The following is a 19,956-nucleotide window of genomic DNA, read 5'->3' on the forward strand; positions in this document are numbered from 1 at the left end:
TACTGGATCATGTGATGTGTTTTATTGGGATGTTTTCGTTCCTGATCCCCTTCAGCCATTTAAGCCAACTCAGACCTGTGACTCTGGGCCTTTCTCAAAACCTAGTGCAGTGCACTTCCAAGTGTATCAGCCTCATTTGTCACACCTAGTGATAGGATACCCTTTATTAGTCACACCCAGTGGTTGGATATTCCGTAGAGTTAACCAGAGTATCCAATCACTGGGCATGACTAATTAGGGGGACTAGTGATCTAAATTTTGGGATGTTTATCCAAAACGCAGGCTATCTGAACGAATCCAGAAGCAGAATGCCCGAGAGGCAAGCAGTAGTTCTGAGAGTTGTCTCCTCCGCTAAAGTAGGTGACAAAACATTCAAAGTCGTCGGTTGAAAATTCTCCACGCTTGCCCTCACTGACTTGATCAGTGGCCAGTGGTATTTGTGACCATATTAAGATAGTTTAAACATTTAAGGTTTTCCATGACAACGCTCTCGTCCGTTTCAAAATACCCCTAGACTGAACTAAAGACTAGAGATCTAGACTGATAGTCATTTTAGAAAAAGATGTTTACTTTGTTTACGGCTCTGTAATGAACCTTATTAATGAGGCTATGCTTTGTGTTGCTACTCTGTTAGCTAGAATTGCAGAATACAGGCTTCACTGTACACTGAAAAGTGATAACAGCAGAGACCTAAGTGGAAGGAGATGAGACTGGGTGTAAAAACCCTCATGCTGTGATTTAGATTGTCCACTGGGAGGCAGTGCAGGACTTGCCACACATAGTAGAACCTACTGTACATTATTTCATTTCTATAGAAGATTAGATGCAGTGAAGTCAATATACTTGGTTACTGCCCACCTCTGCTTTATAGGGCAATACCAAATTTCCCACACAATGACAATGGTAAAAAAAAAAAAAAAACCTTTCCCTATAAACAGAAATCACTTCACAAAACAATATATTTTCATGAAATCTACACTCACCTAGTTCATATAGACGCCTCTGTAGTTCATCTATCTCAGCTTTGAACTTGGTCTCCAGCTGGAAATGAAGATTAGAATAGAAGAGAGTGGGTCATATGTAAACATGCCGAAATTATTTTCCCCCTCTTGTGAAGTTGCTGTTGTGAGTCTATACCTGCACTTTATCTGCTGTTATTTTGATGTATTGATGTATTTTGAGACTTGTGATGACAGCCAAGAAGAGAACACAGACCACAACCAGTTTGTAGCGACCTGAGGAGAACATTTGTGCAAGTGTTTTTGAACAACAAGATGACGTTAGAGTTACTTTAGTTTAGGCTATATAAAAGTTCCTGATTGAAAATAATGCAAACTTACGGTATTGTCCTCCTGAGTTATCTTGGGTTTTGCCATGTTCAGTCCGCTGCTGAGATCCTTGAGGAACCTCCGTCATGAAAATGTTTTCCGCTGTGCTACTAGATGGTGTTGTGGCGTTAAATATATCTTGGTTTTCAAGAATATCATCAGAGATGTTTATCTCTGTGTGTGTGGTCTCTGAAGTGTGAAGGTGCTCTGTGAAGAGTGGCCTCTATATATAGAACACATGGCAGGGAGTTACAGCTACTTCACAGCGGCGCATGAACAACTTTTGAAGTGAGGATGCAAAAGGGGGGGGGGGGGGGGGTTGGGGGGTAGGCCTATTTAAAGGGGTCGGGTGGTATGGTTCAAAGACAACATGAGGTGTTAAGTCATGCACCATAGTGTAACTTTCTGACATAATAAATAAACATTTAATTAGAGAACCAGTTCAGGACAGTTAGTCAAGTACTATATCATGATATGCAGCAGCAACGATGCACAGTCAGAGTACAGTTTCACAGGGACGTCCTTGGGTTGGCGCAACATGTCATCATGCATAGGCGTATCTATCGCGTGTGTCCAATACGCATTTCCAAGTTAAAGCGTGCTCCACAACGCCCTGTGACAGGTTAGGTTTAGGGATGGTTTTGGATTCGCCTAATCTTGCTGTTCTTGGCAAAAGTAAAGCAGCAGAAACATTGCTTTACTGACAGGTTAGGTTTAGGGGTGGTTTTGGTTAGGGCACAGCAAAGCATATTTGCGTTTAGTAACAGAAATGCGCTGTGACAAAACAAAATCGCCGACACGGCGGGAAAACTGCGCAAACCTCGTCACGTGTCAAAAGTGCATGAAAGCGCTTTACCGTTGCGTTGAGGAGCACGCTTTAACTTCAAAATGCGTCGCACCAACACGCTGAATGAACTAGCGTGCGATACATACGCTAAAGCATGATGACAGCCTGGTTGGCGGGTAGTCAGGATCCTAGTTTCCTGGTTGGCTGGTGGGTGGGTGGGGGTGCTGTCAGTGACCTGCATTGGGATTGGGACCCGCTGGGTCCAGCGGGACCCAACGCAAATCTTGCGGGAGCGGGCGGTCTGGGCAAAGCTGCGGGCGGGAGTGGGCGGAGAATTCAAATACAGTGGAGTTGTGCGGGCGGCACGGGACTCGACTCACTAGTTTCACGCCGAGAGGACAGTAGCCTAGTCTACTTGCGCCTTATGTCATTTAGAATGACAGCTGCCCCACGTTGCAGAAGATAGCTGGTAGGCCTACGTGTTTTCAGTTGAAGTACACCATCAAATTAACTTTAGTAGCCAAAACATATTAGTTATTTAAGCAACAAATTTAACACAAGTCATTTTGCAAACGACACCCTGATAAAGCCGGATTTATCTTGGCAACTAATTGCACTGTTAAAGCTGGCATTTGGTCACCGCTTTCCAGCAGAAAAGGGGGCCGATATTGAAAAAAATGTAGGCCTAGTCTATTAGCCTAGACCTGTTAGTTGTTAATTGAACCATTTATTTTACTCATATCAAAATAATGCATACAAATAATGTAAACCACTGCAGATATCGCAAATTCATTGCAATCTTGACTACACCCTTATTAGGCTATAACAGCTCGCAGTGGTCAATGCTGGAGGCCGAGTTGTCCCGTTATTGAGGCTATATAAGAAGAAGTATATTGTTTATCTACATTATTTGGTCAATTGCAATGTAGGCTATCAGCATATTGCATATACCCTACCCTACCCCGATGGGTCCATGTAACGCTTTGCAGTGCTTAGATCCAATTTTTTAAATCCATTGTAAGTAGTGCCATATGTGTTCGCCAAATCGCGTGCCTTCAGGCATGTAGGCCTACTTAAATTAACACTAGCATCATATCCCGTATTGACGAAGTGTTCGTAGATATTTTGGCCTGCGTTTCAATCTGTGCTGCAAGTTCTGCGGACGCGCAAGAATTGACAATAAGGTAAACGTTTTGCCATAGAGGGCGGATGGTGGCCACGTGCGTTAAGAGGCTATTTCCATCTGCCACATTGCGATAAACCGACATATTGCAGAACAGATGACGAATTTGAGACTTTGGCCAAAATAGAGCACTTGGTCAATGTGATGCTGGTAGCCTAATTTAAATGCCTGTAGAGAAGTACCCTGTTGGAGAAACAAGTGTTTCCTGGTGAACCAGTAGCCTGTAAGTAACAGGCTACTGGCACACTGCCCTTTCACGCGTCTCCGCAGGCGGGGTTAAGTCAAAAGATGCTTGCACGTGGTTGGAGCAACCTCATATGAATGACATGACACTTCGACCACTCACGTTGAAGCTTTGTGACGTAGGACGTGTCGTCACGTAAATGCCGCCAGGTCGGGAACCAAAACAGAACAACGTCCTTTAGAAAATCAACTTGAGGTATTTTGGATAACACCGCTGAAATTGCTGCTTCCATCCCGACGCATGATAACTCCTCGCACGCCGCCATTACTGTTGTGATTCAGGGAGGGGGCGGGCACAGCCAAACTACCCTGGGGGAGGGTGTTGCGTTCGATAAACGTCATACCCACTGAAATCCCTCCCTACGATCCTGATTCGTCGAGCTGCCCCGTTTATTTCGTAAACGGAGGAGGAGAGCGAATCACAGGTGCACCAGAAGGTTTGTGTAGCCCAGCCCCCTGGGCGTCAACACATAGCTTCTGGTTCACCAGGAAAAAACAAGTGCGCAACCAAGACGAACCACGACTGGCCATGGCTAATAGGCTATATTTTCACTCATCTAATGACATCAAACACAGTAGGTCTAAACAAACAGTGGCACATCTTATGACCCAACATTTGGACAATCATTTTCTAAACCCTGAGATTTGCCTATGAAAGATAGAATAGGCTACCCGACTCAGCAGACACATAGCCTACTCCACCTCATAACTGGCTATGTGACCTCCCCTCAGGTATTTTCCCCTGCCGTAATTGTGTCAACTGCAACGCTATGAAAAGGGGAAACGTTCTCCCACCCTCGCACTGGCAAAGTTTCTTCAGTGAATGGAAGGATCACACGCTGATGCCGCACGTCTTCAGTTGTTTGTGTGCTGAAATGTCCCTGCGGCTGTGCGTAAAACATGTATGAAACCATGCCCCAACTTGGGTACTGTACTGGGAAGTGTGCAGGTTGTCCTACAGCGGAGCCAGTCGTTCTGTCAGATCTGTACCGTACATACTGTACGTCTCAAGCTGAAACAAGATGTTACAAATTACAATAAAAGAAAACAGTTAGGCCTACCTGTTTTCTAAGTTAGGCTATCTGGAAAATTGAAGTTATGAACCCATCTTTTTCATAGGCCGATTAATTCCGAAAATGGAGCAAAGCACCAAAGCGTTAGGCTACACGGACCCGGTCGTCGCGATGATGCCAGATGTTGCCGACAGAATTTGTCACCTTTTTTTCAAGCAGAATACCTGCAAAATCTGACGAATAATTGTTTTTTTTCTGCCATGTGACTGCAAGTTTTGAATTTGGTTTGTTGGTTTGTGTTAATAAAACGAAATCAATTTTGATTCCATTGGGTTGTCATGCATTGACATTATGGATTAGCAGGTCATTCAAGCAGCCCTGTTTAAATAGGCCTATTTAATTAGCCTGCATTCGGAGAAAAATAGAAAAAGCTGCAGTTTTTTCGCTTGTGAAAATGAACGTAGCCTAAACAAAACAGAAGCGCGGAGCCTATTGCAATGCACCAAGAGACAAGCATGCGGGAGTGGGAGTGGACAACACCGCGGGACCGGGCGGGCACGGTGCGCAAGCCCTGCGGGAGCGGGCGGTAATGGTGTAATATTCAGCGGGAGCGGGCGGGAGAGAAATGAGAAAACCCGCCCAATGCAGTTCTCTAGTGGAGAGCTGGCCAGGTTGGCTCCCCTGCAAAACCCACGGACTGGCAATCAGGTGTTTCCGTGTGTGTTTGTGTGTGGATGTAAGTGTGTGTGTGTGTGTCGGTAAGGCCTAATCCGCTCCAGAGTGGCTACTATGAGCCGGCAATAAAGTAGGCCTGTGTGTGTGTGTGTCTATGTGTGTGTGTGTGTGTGTGTGTCGGTAAGGCCTAATCCGCTCCAGAGTGGCTACCATACACCATACAGCGGCAATAAAGTAGGCCTCCGTGTGTGTGTGTGCGTGTGTGTTTGTTCAGCTGTGTGTCATGTCGTTGCCATAGCAATGAGAGCAGGTAGATGTATGTGGTTAAGAGCAGAGATCAACGGCCCTGCCGTGGCGCTACCTGGAAGCCGATAGTCTGTACTTTTCATCCAATGGCGATCCCTGCTCCACCTTTCAAACACCAATTAGCACGTAAGGTCTATCTTTCTACTTCCAATCGCAGGGCCAGCTCTATCTTTCGACAGCGGGCCAATCAGGCCATGGGAGCCGTCCAATCAAATTAATAAATACATGTTTTGCAAACGAATAGCTATGCGCTTTCTATCTTTCTGCTGAGCGAGCACGCTGAACGTGATGTCACATGATGTAAACAAGTCCACGTTGGTCGCCTCGCACTGGCAATCCCATGTCGGAGCTGTCAGAAGTTGCTAACGAGACCAGCGAACCTGAGAAAAAGGTGGGTTATGTTTATTGTCATTGAGATGGGTGGCTTAGTTTGAGTTTGAGAGTTTCTGTGAGTATTAATAAATAAAACCATTCGGTGTTATTATCGATGTTTTTCGTCAGAGGGTCAGTGTTGAAGTGTTGGCGGCAGTTTGGTCAAACGAATTTGTAGCTACTTTTTATCACCACACCTAACATAACTTAATTTCTTTTAAGATTTAAGCGGTAATATCTAATATTTCATGCTTTGTGTGATGCCGGTGATGCCGTGTTTGAGATACGTTGTCTGTCAGTGTTAGCATCCATGCTAGGTGGTGATAAGCATTACGGTAATTCCAATGTTGTTGTTCCCTTGATATGATAGTGTTTCGAATCACGTAACTTTCTCTAATGTTAAGTGAACGTGAACATCTGTCAAATAAACACGCGACAACTGGGATGTAACCCAATGTTTTCAGGGATGTGTAAACACTTTGATGCCTTGTACTACAAGTTGTAAGTAATAACTTAGCACGGAGACCGTCAGAATTGCTTTTCACGTAATGTCTCAATGTAAAATGAACGTGTATCATCTGTAAAATAAACACGGTAATAACTACACCTGGGGTTTAGGCCAATGCTTTCAGGGATGTGGCGCTTTCATGTGATGATTTCTGTAAACGCTTTGATGCCACTTTGATGCCTTGTAGCTATTATAGCAAGGCACTGCCAGAATAGCTTAGTTCTTGCTTTCATATCTCGTAGTTGGTTTTACGAAGATGTAGCTTGGTCAGCTTTATTTTTCTATGCAGTATGGTTTTCTGTAAGCAGCAATAAGGGTGAAGTTACCTGCTTATTTGCAAAGTGTAGTATGGCATTGGACATTAAGGCCTAAATTATGCTGAGGTTATATTCAATGCATGGATATCATGTTTAATGTGAGAGTCCATGTCCTTTTAAGGCTGTTCATATTCTTAAACTCAAGTGTATGGCTCAGCTTTGCTTTTTTACATTAAATATCTATGCTATACATGTATGGTTTATGTTATGTTGATTATTATATTATTGTTGTTTTGATAATGAAGTGTTATTGTATAATAATAACTTAATACACAAGGACGAGGAGTCTCGGATATAAAGCTCAGCTGATTACTGTTTACTGGGCAACTGGTAACTAACAACAACCGATAGACACATTACAGAATATAGTGCAACTGCGCGGCCAACATTCTATATATTACTCCGCGTAGGGTAATAGTGCAGTTAGATCACATATCACAACATCCCCCCTGTTTAACTAAAAAAACAATCCAATAAATATTTCATTAAGTTCTACGCTTATACATTAACTTCATATTACTTCAACCATAAATATTTCATTTAAAAAGTTCAACTTCACTGTTAAGCAAAAGGCATATTAAATTAATTCAAGACATATTGACATATTGTTCAATTTTGGTAATCACTATAAATTGACAACTGGAACTCTTTTTTTTTTTTTTTCATTTAGAAAATCATTCACTCAGTCTCTTAGCTGAACGAAGTTGAAAAACATGTCTTACTGGACGTAGTCCTTAAAGCGCGCTGGCTTGACCACATCCCTTCCGTATCGTGTACGGACTGGCGGAGGGTAGTTGGTGTTTAGTGGTGCTCTACTTACAGGTTCACAGGATGGTGCAGTCTCTGTCTGTTCACTGTGACCTCGCCGTTTACCCAGCCTTTGTGGCATTGCCAGGTGTGTTCTGCTCACAGCAGGTTGTTGTGCTTGTGTAGTGTGCTGTTGTTGTGCTTGTGTAGTGTGCTGTTGTTGTGCTTGTGTAGTGTGCTGTTGCTGTGTCTGTGTAGTGTGCTGTTGCTGTGTCTGTGTAGTGTGCTGTTGCTGTGTCTGTGTGGTGTTCTGTTGTGTGGGTGCGGATGTGTTGTAGGGGCCCCGTAGGTGACTCCTGCAGCGCCTCAGCATGCGCCCATTGGGTGTCTGGACGATGTAGCTCCTTGGCTCCTGACATTTCTGCTGGACGACTGCTGGGTGCCAGGTCCTCCTCTCCTTGTTCCACACCGTGACATGCTGTCCAGGCTGGAGTGGAGGCAGTTCTCTGCGGCAGCTGCGGTCGTGGTGGTCCTTCATCGCAGCTGCTCTGTGGGCCAGGTGTTGATGGTGTTGTTCTTTCCCCGGCTCTGCTCGGCTTGGCAGTAGGGTGGTGACAGGCCTGCCGAAGAGCAGTTCTGCAGGTGAAGGCAGCTTGCTGTCGATTGGTGTTGCCCTGACTTGCAGCAAGGCAATGTGGAGGTCGCTTTTGTCCTGAAGTGTCTTCTTGACGATGCCTTTGATGTGTCTGACATGCCTTTCAATGAACCCGTTGCTTTTGGGGTAGTGGGGAGAGCTGGTGACATGTGTGATTCCCCATTTTTTCACGAAAGCTTGGAAAGATTGTCCCATATACTGTGCTCCATTGTCTGTAAGGATTTCGTCTGGCCGGCCAAACAGAGACATGTAGGACTGCATTTTTTGTGTGATTGCATGACTGGATACTGGAGTGGGCATTTCATCAACAAGGGGGTATTTTGTGTATCTGTCTACAGTCAATAGGTAGTGGCGTCCATTGGTTTCAAACAGGTCAGAGGCTATAGATTGCCACGGCCTGGATGGTATCTCATGTGGCTTGAGAGGCTGTTTTGGGTTGGCATCTTGGTTTTCCTTACACACATCGCACAATCTGCAAACTCTTTCAATGTCATCATTCATGTTAATCCAATACACACTTTCTCTTGCCAGTCTACGTGTTTTCTCTATGCCTTGGTGTGCTATGTGTAATTGTGCGAGTATGTCTGCAGTCATGGTGTCAGGGATAAGTACCTGTCTCCCTTTGAAGATGACTCCTGACTCCGTGGAAAGTTCATCTCTGAAGGACCAGTATTGGCGTAACTCTTTGGGTAAGTCCTTGATGTTTTCAGGCCATCCCTGCTGGATGAGTTCTGTCAGCGCGCAGAGGTTTGGATCGTCAGCAGTTTGGCTTCGCAGAGAGTCCTGTTTTTCAGGTGAAAAGTTGACAATGGCGATGGTGAGCCTCTCTGGATCTTCAAACTGTGCGTCGATGCCGTCTATCCGCTCATCCAGCTCGATGTCGCCGTCGTTCTCTGGGTTCGGAAGTCTGCTGAGGGTGTCTGCCAGGACCATTTCAGCGCCAGGTCGGTATCTCACTTCGTAGTTGTAGCCTTGGGTCTTGATCAGCATGCGCTGGAGTCGGGGTGGTGCAGCATGCAGTGGCTTGGAGCAGATGGTGACGAGTGGCTTGTGGTCTGTAATCACAGTGAATGACTTCCCATACAGGTAAGTATGGTATCTCTGCATTCCATACACAATTGCAAGCATCTCACGTTCTATGTTGCTGTACCTGGATTGGCAGTCGGTCAGGGTCTTGGATCCGAAAGCGATGGGTCTGTTGTTCTGCACCAGTGCTATGCCAAGGCCTTTCTGTGATGCGTCCACTTCCAGTGTCAGGGGTGTGCTGGCGTCGTAGTACTTCAGGCACGCATCCTCTGTGATGGCAGATTTCAAGTCGTCGAAGCATTTCTGGTGGTCAGCTTCCCACAGCCACAAGGCGTCATTTTTTAGCAGTCCTCTCAGTGTGTGCGCTTTCTCTGCAAACTTTGGTATGTATGTGGCAAGGTAGGTTAACATGCCTAAAAATCTGTGTAGCTCATCTTTGTTTCGTGGTGTTGGCATTTTTTGAATGTCTCTAATCTTTGCGGGGTCAGGTTTAATGCCACTGTCAGTGTACAGGTTGCCAAAAAATGAAATATTGTTCTGTTTGATGACACACTTGTCACTGTTAAACACCATACCTGCCTCTGCAGCGCGCTCCATCAGTGCTGTCAGGTTCTTGTCGTGCTCCTCTTCATCTTTCCCATAGATAACGATGTCATCTGCGATGCTGGCCACGCCCTGGAGTCCCTCCAGGATTTGGTCCATCTTGGCCTGGAAGAGATCCTGAGACACACTCAGCCCGAACGGCAGACGTTTCCAGCAGTATCTGCCGAAGGGAGTGCGGAACGTCGTGAGGATTTGGGACTCTTCATCCAGATGTATGGACCAGTATCCTGCTTTCGCATCCAGCTTGCTGAAGATCTTTGCATTTGCGAACCTGGGATTCAGTTCCTCCACGGTGGGTATCTTGTGTGGGCATCTCCTCAGGCTGGCATTGAGTTTTTGAGGGTCGAGGCAGATGCGCAGGGATCCGTCTTTTTTTCGTGCTGTACGCGAGGCTGGAGCACCAGTCAGTGTGGTGTTCTACTTTTCTCAGGACGTCTTGTTGCACGAGCTTGTCGAGTTCACCTTGGAGCTTGTCTTTAATATGAATGCTGCATTTTCGTGGTGGGTCTATGAATGGTTCGGCGTCGGGCTTCAGTAAGAGCTTTGCAGTTCCTTCAAAGTTGCCAATTTTGTCGAATTGATTGGGGTACGCTCTCATGAGGTCAGTACAGGTGGTTACTTTCAAATGTTGTGGTGGTTGTCTTTCTTTCTTGATGTTGCCAGTCTTTCTCTTTACAGTGTCTACATGCAGTGTCACAAGGTTAAGCAGCTCGCTGGTGGGTAATCCAACAACAGCGGGTCCTGGTACGTCCACAACATAAAACTTGGTGCTCACCCATCTGGAGTCCTTGTACTGGCACGGGATGTTGATGGTACCAAGGCATCGTATTTCATGTCCACTGTATGCTGACAGCTTCATGTTGGTTTTCTGCAGGCGTTGGTATGCACTTGTGTCGTTGCCATACATCTGCCTGAATGTTCGCAGTGGAAGGGTGTTCCCCGATGCCCCTGTGTCAATTTTCAGCCTGAGTGTGTGTCCATGGCCTGGTACATCGGGTGGCTTCACGCTGAGTGTCGTGTAGGCTTCGTCTCTGGGTGAATTGCTGCTGATGCTGTGCATGCATTTCTCGCTGATGGTAATGGAGTGGAACTGTTGGTAGTAGTCTTCATCCTCTGAGTCCTCACAGTCGACTGCATCGACTCTGGCTCTATGGTGTGGCTTGTATCTCCCCCTGGCTGCCTGGTGTTGATTGTAGTAGTGCTTGTTTGGTGGTGGTGGTGGTGGTCGGGGCTTACTTGATCTCTGTGGAGTGTAGCCTGGCTGTTGTTGTCTGTTCTTCCTGCAGCACCTCGCCCAGTGTCCCTTCGCACCACACGCAGAGCATTCGTCGTTGTAGGCAGGGCACTGACGCGGTGGATGGGTTCTGCTGCAGTTCTGGCATGCCCGTCCTCGGTGGATGGCGTGGACCTTTTCGGCAGTGGTCATGCCCAGTTGGTTTAACTGCTCGTTGCCAGCTGACAGCGCCTCGTATTTCCTCCCCTCTGTTAACACTTCGGCGATGGAGTAGCCTTTGGGTTTGCTGAACAGATCGTTCTTCAGCGCGTCGTGAGGGGTACTGGCTATAATGAGCTCAATAAGGCGCTCATTCAGTTCAGCGTCGTCAAACTGACATTTCAGCGCCAGCGTTCGGGCTCTCGTAATGAAGTCATCGATACTTTCGTCGGGTCTCTGTCTGTATTGCATTAATTGAAGTCTGTGTATCCTAAAGTTCACATTTAATTTTAACTGTCCTTCGAAAAACGTCCATAACTGCTCCGGTTTCTTTTTATTTTCGTCGCTGAGTCCGCTAGCATTAAGTCTTTTGAGTCCTTCGTCTCCTATGCCTCGGCATATTTTCCTAGCTTTCTTAGCTTCATCGGTTATTTCCTCATCCTCTATGTAAAGGCACATTTTTTGCTTAAAAAGTGCTATTGCCTCGCTTAGATCTGGGTCCGACCAGTTCATTGTTGGTAGATGTGAAGCCATTGTTTACCTTACTGGTCTCGAGCGTAAACCGTTAGCCACTTAGCTTGCCGTTGGGGTTTCACCGGTGGCGAAAACAAAGTTATCCACGGACAATCTTGTTTACTTCCGTCAGGCAAAGCAGTGATGTATGGCGTTATTAGCGATCCTTTTCCGCTGCCACCATGAAGTGTTATTGTATAATAATAACTTAAGACACAAGGACGAGGAGTCTCGGATATAAAGCTCAGCTGATTACTGTTTACTGGGCAACTGGTAACTAACAACAACCGATAGACACATTACAGAATACAGTGCAACTGCGCGGCCAACATTCTATATATTACTCCGCGTAGGGTAATAGTGCAGTTAGATCACATATCACAACAGATAATTATTATTCTCTTTCATTCTTTATGTCAGCTGGAAAGTATCGTGGCGTGATGGCTAAATCTCACAAAGCCATGAGTGATGGGGAATGGCTGGCACGTCTGCAGAAGTTTGCCAGTTCAGGAGTGTGGCCGTCTGGTGAGGGCAACAGACCTGCCCCTAGACAGAAGAGGTGGCATGAACTGTACCTTAAGGTAAATGCTAAATGCAGTTTTTAAACATATAAGTTCACTTAGATGATTAATAGTTATTAAACTTCTTGTTGCCATCTATTGCTCTTCACATTTACAGATAGAAAAGTGTCCTCTTCAGTCCAGGGGTCAGGTCACTCTCTGGCTGAAGTCTCCCACCTGCTCGTGTGGATTTCACAAGGTGCCTTCGATTGCCATGCATTGTCACATTGTATAGATTTATTATGAAAGCCTTGAAATAGATTAATTCCAAAAGCGGTGCGATAGATGCTATATTAGTGCCTTTGTGTAAATTTACTCTTGGAAGGTTGTATATTATTTGTCCTATTATACACATCTTACAGGGTCATCCACCAGCCAACCCACCCACCAGCCAGTCATACACCAGAGAGGACACTGTTACAGTCCAAGGAAGTGCAGTGGACACCAGCGCTGTGGGCACTGTTGTACGGCCAAAGATGACACTGTCGATGGTCAGCATACAATATTAATGCATTACACATCTCACTTAGAAATACAGACACACTTTTAGGTAGTAAATGATTTATAGTTTCACTGACTTCCATCCATTTCTAACTATTTTCTTTTACTTTTTGTTAACAGTTTGAAAAGTCGAGGTTTGGAGGCTCTCACGTTGCGTCAGCCAAACCTAATGTAAACGTGCAACGCAAACCCACTCAGGTGAAATGATATTACTCAATTTCAATTAACCTGTTAAGACATGCCGTTATGTATTTGGTGTTACCAGAATGGCAATGCCCAAATCTTAGTGCATTTCTACAGGCCCTGTGTTATGCCCTAGAATTGTGGTACTAGCTACGGTACTTAACTTTTCGAAGACTATTACAGCATGCCACTGGAGGTACGGCGTGCATTACTGAAGGCTCTGTGTTATGTCATAGCATTGTAGTACCATGGTACTTAACTTTTCAGACACTATTACAGCAGGCCACTGGAGGTACGGCGTGCATTAATTGGCTACCTTTCTTGACTTGTAAGTTGAAAACTCACTACTTCATAGCAATGAAATGTTAAATACCCCTGAATATATTTCACAGGCTCCTCCTAGTCCATCTCCATCTAAATCCACATCGGCAGCCGTCAACCCTCAACCCTCTCCAGCTCTCCGGCCCATCATCCAACCCTCCTCTTCCTTCTTACTTCCACCAGCAACAGAAACCTCAGTAAGATACAATCAACACTTGCAAAGCTGAGTTTGTCTGTGCACTGTTGTGTTTTCCTATGTCAGTGTTGTGTAAACATGTTGTGTTTTAACCTAGTCTGCAGGCCCTGATCTGCCCTTGCTCTGGCCGCAGTCGATGCCGAAGGAGGACCATAAGTGGGTGGCTGAAGTCCTGTTTCGAGTAAATGCGAAGGGGAAGATGGAGTTAAAGGACAACCTTCAGCTGTGGTACAACCCCCCACCTCCAAATCTCCTGTACCATCAGGCTCCCACTCCAGACAAGTTTTTTTCCCACCGTCTGCTGGTCTGGATGCCCTATAGGCTGTGGCGTGTGAGTCTTAAGTGCACCAATTCGGAATGCGTCGGGCATCAACTGACAAGTGGTGGATTGCATAGGAGGGTCCGGCAGGTGCTGGACATTGACAGCTACTACAACCTAGTCACAGAGACCCTCATTTGCACCAAGTGCAGGTCCAGCTACCTGTCCTGGGGAGACGCCGTGCTGCAGCAGCTAGACCTGGCCCATCGCTCTGAGTTTAGGGTCATCCTGACACAAAAGTAATTATTACTTTTTACTTTTATGTTAACTTTGATAATATTATTCATACAAAATGGCAACTTGATTATAATGCTTTTATTTATCTTTTTTTTCTCATCAGACATGCCATTGATATACGTGCCATCCGTTTTTTGCGTGAGAGAACAATGGGCAATGGACCGGTACGCCTGGTCGGGCAGTTGAAGGAGAACCACAGCGAGCAGTGGTTGCAGCGGGTCAATCGCTACACCGCAGAGTGTATGGGGTTTCGCAACAACAACCTCGGCCTCCAACAGATGTCCTTTCAGAGACCTCCAGACCCTGTGGAACTGCCAAGCTACAAGTGGCTCCTCACTGTTTACAGCAAGGACATTCTACACAGGCTGGATGACATCAAGGCAGCCATCACTTCAACTTATGGGTCTATCTTAAAAATGGACTCGACTAAAAAAGTAAGAGCTGTTTCAATAATAGCACTCTAATTTAGAATGTATCTTTTTTTTCACTACCCCATCATCATTTTGTATAACCTTAAAGGACCAGTTTGGTCAATTTCAACATGCAGTTGTAATGCTCACACTACCCTGGACTTGTCAGTATCTGAGGTTTTTTTCCCCTACTTCAGCCTTTTCCGAGATCTTGGTCATTGTAATGGAGGCAGCTCTTTGTTTACATTTCGTAAAAACATGTTTATTTATTCCCAAAACATCTGAAAGGTTATACAACATCAGCTAACAACTAGCAAACAGCGGTACCTTATGGGAAAATATTTGGAGTAGGCCTATGTTAATTTTTAAAAAATGTAAACAAACGCTGCCCCCTTTAGAATAGCTCATATCTCGGAAAGGGCTTAGCCGAAAAATGTGGCATCACCGGGTACTGACAAGTCAAGGGTAGGGTGAGCAATACTACAGCCTATTGAAATTGACTGAACTGGTCCTTTAATGATGACTGCATGTGTTTTTATTTTGTGTTTCCGTTTGATTTGTTTCCTTCAGATCACGAAAAAATTGAGTGGGCCTGCGAAGGGGACGGCACAGTGGATGACGTCTGTGGGCAACGAATTCGGCCAGGTACTCATCAGCGTCCTGACTACAGATGAGGGTAATGGGCTTGACGCGATGACAGCGGGGTTGGTTGAGCGATACAGAAGGGCAGGCGTTTCTCCACCAACTGTGCTCTATGTGGACTGCCACTGCTGCAAGGAGGCGGGAGACACTAAGCTGAAGCAGCGGTTTGGTGGCTGGCCAGGTATCATCATCCGCCTTGACATCTGGCATTTCATGCGACGCCTGGCTGGAGGGGTCACAACAGATGCCCATCAGCTTTACCCCATCTTTATGGCAAGGCTGTCAGCATGCATTTTTGAATGGGACGCTGAGGACCTTGCTCTCCTGCGAAGGGCCAAGAGGGAGCAGCTGACCAAAGAAGGCCTGCCCACGGCTTCTCTGACAGATGTGATAGTGGACAACTGCATCACCAAGGCAGAGCTGGCACTTCACTGTAGGAGACGGACGCGCGGGACGGACAACACCATCCGCCTCCTGGGGAAGCTGATAGAGGAGCTCAGCGGGCCGAAAGGGAGAGATGCAATGGGAGTAGGTTTGTTTGAGCCGGTACGAATACAGCACTTGTGGAATATCCAGAAGCGCCACGTGGGATGCATCCAGGACCTTCCAGATGTGCCACTCTACACTCAAACGGGAACTCTCAACAAGGGTGGAGTGGCCTTGAAAACGTACAGATGTGCCAGAGGTTCGACATCCTTGGAGTCCTTCCACTGCCACCTTGCCAGGTTTATTCCAGGTTCGCCATTACATAATATGACACCCTGTCACTAATGCTTATGTTATTGTACAGCACTGTTATGTTTGTCGGTGTCATAAATTAATGTGCTGGCTTCTTTCTGTTTTCACAGGGAACAGCGCCAACAGCCTCAATTTCCAGATTTATCTTCTGGAAGGCCTGTTCCGTTGGAATAAAGACCGCGCTGCAGCTGCACTTGCTGTTGGGGACGACTCACGCTTGCGGACCTACTCTGGGGAGCTGGTGTATGCTGTCAACACCAACTACACAGCATTATTTGGCGTACCATTGATCCCTGGCTTCTCTCCACCTGCAGCATACACAGGTAAATCATATAATAAGATATTGTTTTGTTAATTATTTATTGCACAGTGCAGACAGAGTGCTAAGGTGAATTGTATTTTCATTGTTGTGGCACTTGTACTTGTACTAGTATGCACATGACCTGAACTGATCTGACGTGAAAAAATTGAGAAATAAATACATATCATGGAAAAAACACGGTAACACTTTACTTTACGGATCGCTAATAAGGTGGTAATTTCGTGTTAATTTCATAGTTATTTCATTGTTTTTTCAGGGTAATAACTGTTTGTTTTTAGTAACAACAGCAAAATAACCATACAGTTTCCAGTGCATTGTGTGTGTGTGTGTCTGTGTGTGTGTGTGTGTGTGTGTGTGTGTGTGTGTGTGTGTGTGTGTGTGTGTGTGTGTGTGTGTGTGTGTGTGTGTGTGTCAACAAAGTGTCACCGTGCTGCGAGTCATCAGGGTGTCACCACAATGCACTGGAAACTGTATGGTTATTTTGCTGTTGTTACTAAAAACAAACAGTTATTACCCTGAAATAACTATGAAATTAACATGAAATTACCACCTTATTAGTGATCCGTAAAGTAAAGTGTTACCAAAAACACTTTATTTAAGTTCACAAAAAGAGAAATTGAAGAGTTGTTCTCCGATATAGCCACACAGGACAATCACCTTGTGTGTGTGTGTGTGTGTGTTTGTGTTTGTGTGTGTGTGTGTGTGTGTGTGTGTGTGTGTGTGTGTGTAATGATGTGTGTAATGTCTCGTGTATTCTGTATTTAAGTATGTATGGTACTGGACATCTTAATTTCCCCTCAGGATTAACACATAACACTCTACTGTCTCTACTGTACCTCCCAGAGAACACATTGATTTCCCTTAATTTTTCTCTTGATATGTTTGCCCAGGTGAGCTGATTGGAGTCCAGTACTTGTTGAGGCAGAGTCGACAGCCCCTGGAGGACATGACACCTGGGTCACCAAGGACCTCAGAATTGCTGGAGGACATCTCTGTAGAACAAGAAGTGGAAGAAGACGAAGGCTTCATTGATACTTTAGGAGAGGAGGCCATTGTGGATGTTCTAGTGGCACCAGATGCTGAGCTTCCTGTCATCCATCGACCCACTCCCCAGGATCCACGTGCCCAGCTGCCTACCGTCCAGGTGCCAACCCCTCCTCAGCTGTCTACCGTCCAGCTGCCAACCCCTCCACAGCTGCCTACCGTCCAGCTGCCAACCCCTCCTCAGCTGCCTGCCGTCCAGCTGCCAACCCCTCCTCAGCTGCCAACCCCTCCTCAGCTGCCTGCCGTCCAGGTGCCTCCTCAGCTGCCTGCCGTCCAGGTGTCTCCTCAGCTGCCTGCCGTCCAGCTGCCTCCTCAGCTGTCTACCGTCCAGGTGCCTCCTCAGCTGCCTACCGTCCAGCTGCCTCCTCAGCTGCCAACCCCTCCTCAGCTGTCTACCGTCCAGGTGCCTCCTCAGCTGCCAACCCCTCCTCAGCTGCCTACCGTCCAGGTGCCTCCTCAGCTGCCTGCTGTCCAGGTGCCTCCTCAGCTGCCTACCGTCCAGCTGCCTCCTCAGCTGCTCTCTCTGCCTGCTGTCAAGGGTCCACCCTCTCTGCTGCTGCCCTCCACCACTCAGGGTCCATCTCTGCTACCCTCCACCACTCAGGGTCCATCTCTGCTACCCTCCACCACTCAGGGTCCATCTCTGCTGCCCACCACCACTCAGGGTCCATCTCTGCTGCCCTCCACCACTCAGGGTCCATTTCTGCTGCCCACCACCACTCAGGGTCCATCTCTGCTGCCCTCCACCACTCTGCCCACCACCACTCAGGGTCCATCACTGCTGCCCACCACCACTCAGGGTCCATCACTGCTGCCCACCACCACTCAGGGTCCATCTCTGCTGCCCTCCACCACTCAGGGTCCATCTCTGCTGCCCTCCACCACTCAGGGTCCATTTCTGCTGCCCGCTGCCCCGACTCCTCCTGCTCCTCCGGTGCGAGCAAGTGGACATGGCATTCCTGGACTGGCTAGAGCTGATGAGTTGGCAGAGTACCTGGTTGAGTTGAGGAGCCAGACCAGCCTGGTACTCAGTCCACAGCAGGAGGACACAATTGTTGGCTTGTGGCAGAACCTGGACCCATATGATAAAGAGAAGTTGGTATATGCTGCTCGGCACCAGGACAGGCTTCTCACAGGGAAGTTTAGGTCCCCAAAAAAGAGGGCTGACTTTACCCCTGGTGTCGACAGCACAAAGAGGTGTGTCCTGGGCTCCACTGGCTCCCCAGCACAGTGGCCTGACTGCTGCCGTCTTATTGAGCTGATATTCATTAGGCTCTGCAACATTTACCGTACCCCAAAAAAGCAAGGCACAGCCTCATTATCCAGATGGGACTGCATTTTGAGGGACTACCGGAAGATCAGGCAGCTTATCCTGATGAATTCAGCAAACCACGGCAAAATGCGGCAAACCACCCTGCAGCTGGTAGTGGTTAATCAGACAACACTGATTAGCTGGCACAATGACCGTTTGAAGAAGCAAGAGGTTAGTGTGCTCCTTCAAGGACTGGACCTCCCTGTGGCTCGGCCAGTGTCCTCAGACCCATTGCCTCCAGCACAACTGCAGCCTGCTTCACCACCACGGCACAGCCACCCATTACACACATACAACATGCCACCCAACACAGCTGGTCAGGTGAAGACCAAGTTGAGAAAAATTCTACCATCTGCCTCAGCTTCATCTGCTGCCGTGCCTCCAGCCCCAGCCTCCATCAGTCACTCAGCCCCTCGACACATTCTGCCCAAGCCATCTGCAGACTCTCAATTTATCACACCTCGCCCTGTGTCATGTCCTGTGTCTCCTGCACCTTCTCCACCGGCAGAAAAGCGGAAGTACACCCGCACAGTAACATCAAATGCTTGCCGAAAATGTGGACAGTCCCGCAAAGGAGATACTGGACACAGCCAGTACAAAGGCAAAATTTATTGCCCAAATACGGAGAAAATGTCAAAGGAGGAGTGGCTGCAAAAAAGGAGGCGCATGTAGGGTGTGTTTGTGTAGCTCACTGATTCTTGAGAAAGTGGCTAAAACAGGTTGTAATGTTGACAGATTTTTTTTTTTTTCAGAAATCAGGCTTTTCTCTGATCACACCTTGTTTTTTGTCAACACCGTCAGACACAATTAAAGTAATTAAAATTGTATTGATTTGGTTGCATTGATTTGGTTGCATATGTATCTGGAGTTTTTAAGTGATAATGTGTATTTTTTGGTTCACACATATGCCTTTAAATGTTGAAAATTCACTTTTGTTCTATTGTAAAACTGTTTCATGTGTTCTAATTTTAAAATATGTACCGTCATACGATGCTTACTTAAAGCCTAAATAGAACAAACAATTTTTTGTAATTTCACAAATATTCCTGTAGGCTTAAATTGGCTATTACTTTGATAATTCAACAACTCCTAAGGAAAATGTTGTAAGCACATTCATTTAAAATATACAAAACTCCTTCTTACGGTGGTGACTTAAGAACTGACGGTGGTGACAGTAATCTGAGAGTGGTGAAAGTGGCCTAATTTGTACCTGCATTTACCAAAATAAATAGCCCTCTCAAGTCAATGGCATCTTGCATAAACACTTTATGTTTGTGTGTGCACAGTATGTTTGTACATGTGTTTTTTCTTCATTAGTTAGATTCTCTCGGAAGTAGGCCACTGATTCTTGAAAATGTGCCAAAAATGGCTTTTAAGTTGTTCAAATCCAAAATATAGAGGTGTATTATCATATATGTAGGTCTTGGCTGTGCAGTGAATGTATTACCCAAGCTCCCCATGTT

The 19,956-nt window shown here is 46.3% G+C and overlaps 1 protein-coding gene across 1 annotated transcript; it reads left to right on the forward strand.

Annotated features, from left to right (window-relative positions):
• Positions 1-5,732: 5,732 nt before the first annotated feature.
• LOC134466129 (uncharacterized) lies at positions 5,733-19,165 on the forward strand. Its single transcript, XM_063220023.1, has 12 exons — positions 5,733-5,926; positions 12,129-12,289; positions 12,387-12,467; positions 12,631-12,759; positions 12,890-12,967; positions 13,345-13,470; positions 13,567-14,027; positions 14,129-14,459; positions 15,006-15,813; positions 15,926-16,138; positions 17,028-17,656; positions 18,071-19,165. Exons 2-12 carry the CDS (start codon positions 12,149-12,151, stop codon positions 19,163-19,165), a joined length of 4,092 nt encoding a protein of 1,363 aa, XP_063076093.1. The 5' UTR covers positions 5,733-5,926; positions 12,129-12,148.
• Positions 19,166-19,956: the final 791 nt, after the last annotated feature.

The sequence above is a fragment of the Engraulis encrasicolus genome, chromosome 16 (assembly GCF_034702125.1).
Source record: "Engraulis encrasicolus isolate BLACKSEA-1 chromosome 16, IST_EnEncr_1.0, whole genome shotgun sequence".
Lineage (NCBI taxonomy): Eukaryota > Metazoa > Chordata > Actinopteri > Clupeiformes > Engraulidae > Engraulis > Engraulis encrasicolus.